At 53.0% G+C, this 2,604-nt stretch overlaps 1 protein-coding gene across 1 annotated transcript in view; it reads right to left on the bottom strand.

The window, feature by feature from the left end:
• Positions 1 to 1,163, bottom strand: part of LOC120882471 — a 7,676-nt gene extending 6,513 nt beyond the window's left edge. Inside the window, exon 1 of the mRNA XM_040266500.1 lies at positions 1 to 1,163. This exon is cut by the window's left edge and continues 639 nt beyond it. Within this exon, the coding sequence (XP_040122434.1) occupies positions 1 to 1,163 (1,163 nt within the window).
• Between the last annotated feature and the right edge of the window lie 1,441 nt (positions 1,164 to 2,604).

The following is a 2,604-nucleotide window of genomic DNA, read 5'->3' as shown; positions in this document are numbered from 1 at the left end:
TGAGAGGCCACAGGTACCAGGGGGTGGCCCTCAGAGGCCACAGGCACGGGAAGCTGGCTCTGAGAGGTCACAGGCATCAGGGGGTGGCCCTCAGAGGTAATGATGGTCAGAGGCTGACTTGCAAAGGACAAGGAGACAACAGGCAGGCTCTTAGAGGCAAAGACCACCTGAGACTGAGTAGTAGAAGTCAGGGGGACAGCAGGCTGTCTTGTAGAAGCAAGAGTGACTGCAGGGGGCTGGCTTGTAGAGGAAACTACAGCCACGGAAACTTCAGACTGGCTTTTAGAAGTCAGGGGAGGTAGAGGCTGGCTAGTAGAGGGCAAAGGGGCTGCAAACTGGCTCACAGAGACAAGAGTCACTGCAAGGGGCTGGCTCGTAGAGGGTAAGGCTACTACAGGCTGGCTCTCCGAAGTCAGAATAGGGGCACTTTGGCTCATAGAGGCCAAGGAGACTACGGGCAGGCTCTTAGAAGTCAGGATGACTGGAGTTGGAGGCTGGTCCAGAGGAGATGGCGTGAATGGCTGCACCAGATTGGTCGATGGTCCCTTAACGAACTTTGGGAGACTAGCCTCACGGCCCAGGTCACCAGCATCGGGCACCTGGGAGCCAGCTTCCTTTACAATTTTGACAGCTTCGGGTTTGAGGAGATCCTTGCTGCCAAAGTCCTGAGCCTCGCCCTTCTCCGCGACCCCTTCCGCCCGGTCTTTGTCTTGGTCTAGCTGGCTTTCGACCTGGCCCGTGACGGTCATACCTAGAGATGTCCGCCCTTCCAGGAACCTCTGGCGTTGTCGCCGCCGCCGCCGTATCCGCATAAAGGTGCTGGAAACGCTGCCTATGGTGAAAGTGAAGCGGTTGCTGATGGTCTGGCTCAGGACTTCCAGCGTGTAGGCGGAGGGCAGGCGGTAGGGGCTGTTCAAGGCCTCTTCAGAAGACAGTTCGATGTTACCGCTGTACCAGAAAGTCCACCAGAGCAGGCTGAGGAAGATGATGCTGGCACCCAGGTAGAGGAACATGTCATAGTAGAGCATACGGGTGAAGACCCCGGTGAACACCATAGCCGCGCCCACCGTGTCGAAGGTGACGCCCAGCCAAAAGAAATGCTTGCAGCGGCCCAGGCACGACCGCTTCTCGATCTTGGCGGCGTGGTTAACCGAAACCTCCATGAGCTCCGACTGTCGCCGCCGCCGCCGGGTCCGCAGAAGCTATCAGGCAAGCGGCGTCGCCACAGGCCGGCAGGGGCCGCTGGGTCGCCACGGCGACGCGTTGGGGGCGCGCCAAGAAGGAGGCGGGACGAGAGTTCGGGAAAGCTCGGGCACCGCCCACCTGCTCAGAGGTGGGTGGGGGGTGGGGAAGGCGTCACCCCAGAGCCGGGCGCATGCGCAGTCTGCCCCAAGGCGGTCTGTCCTAAGGCGGTGTGCCCCATCGCCCCGCCCCCGACCCGGGCCGCCTTCTCCGCGCGCGCAGTTTCCTCCGCGTGCTCCAGTCGCGTGTGCGTGTGCCGCCTGGGACCTTCGCAGAGCCGAGAGTTCACCTCACGTGCTCGGTGTCCCCGCCGTAGGAAGACGTATCTACATTCTTTCCTTCGAGCCCCCGCCTTCCAGAACGGGGGCGAAGTCCTGAAGGAGAGCAAAGGGCAAGGACTCTTGTCAGTAACTTCCACTTCTCAGCTAGGAATGCAGGTTGGTGTCGGGTGCTACCACTTTCAGAGTTAAAGGCTTTCCCTGGTTTTGGTGAAGGGTCTGTTGATAGATCCCTTAATTCAGATCTTAGCTATTTGCCTCCTAGTGACTGGGCGATTACTTGCTTGCCTAGAGAGCAGACCTAGGGGTGAATTCCCCCGCCCCTCCCCCGTCTTTTAAGTTTCTTCTGTTTTAATTTTCCTTCTAATTTTTTTTAGTTTTGTTTTGAGTTTTAGTTTGGTGGTTTTTTTTTTTTTTTGGCCGCTCTGTGAGGCATGTGGGATCTTAGTTCCTTTACCAAGAATGGAACCCGTGCCCCCTGCAGCTGCAGCACAGTCTTAACCAGTGGACCACCAAGGGAATTTTAATTTTCCTTATAGTGTTAAATTAGTTGAAAAAATTTGAAAAATTGGTGTATCTAATTTACATTGTTTTGAGTTTATTGTAGAGTGTTTGTAACAAAACCAGCATTTGTTACAATTTTACATTCGTGGTCTTAATGGAAACAAACATCAATAATACTATTAAAATACACTTTTTAGTGTATCTTGTTTTAAATGGAAAATTGCAGCATTTTACAATTTTTCAACATAGTAACTCATTAACATCTTCCCCCACCCCCACCCGACCCCAGGCTGCACCCAGGGGCTTATGGGATCCTAGCTTCCCGACTAAGGATTGAACCCAGACTCTGACAGTGAAAGCACCAAGTCATAACCACTGAACTACCAGAGAAGTTACAAACCACGGGATATTTTTGAGGAAATAATTTTTTTTAAGTTATTCTTTTTATGGAAGAAATGTTTGCTTTACTTCCTGATAGTAAAAAGTAGTTCTTATACAGGAGCACAGATCAAAGCCTTTCAGAAGTGGATTGTTAAAAATCAATGGTGTGGTAGGTCCTTGATATGAGGTAGGGATTAGG

The sequence above is a fragment of the Oryx dammah genome, unplaced genomic scaffold (genome assembly GCF_014754425.2).
Source record: "Oryx dammah isolate SB20612 unplaced genomic scaffold, SCBI_Odam_1.1 HiC_scaffold_2, whole genome shotgun sequence".
NCBI lineage: Eukaryota > Metazoa > Chordata > Mammalia > Artiodactyla > Bovidae > Oryx > Oryx dammah.
This window is presented reverse-complemented; position numbering and strand designations above follow the sequence as displayed.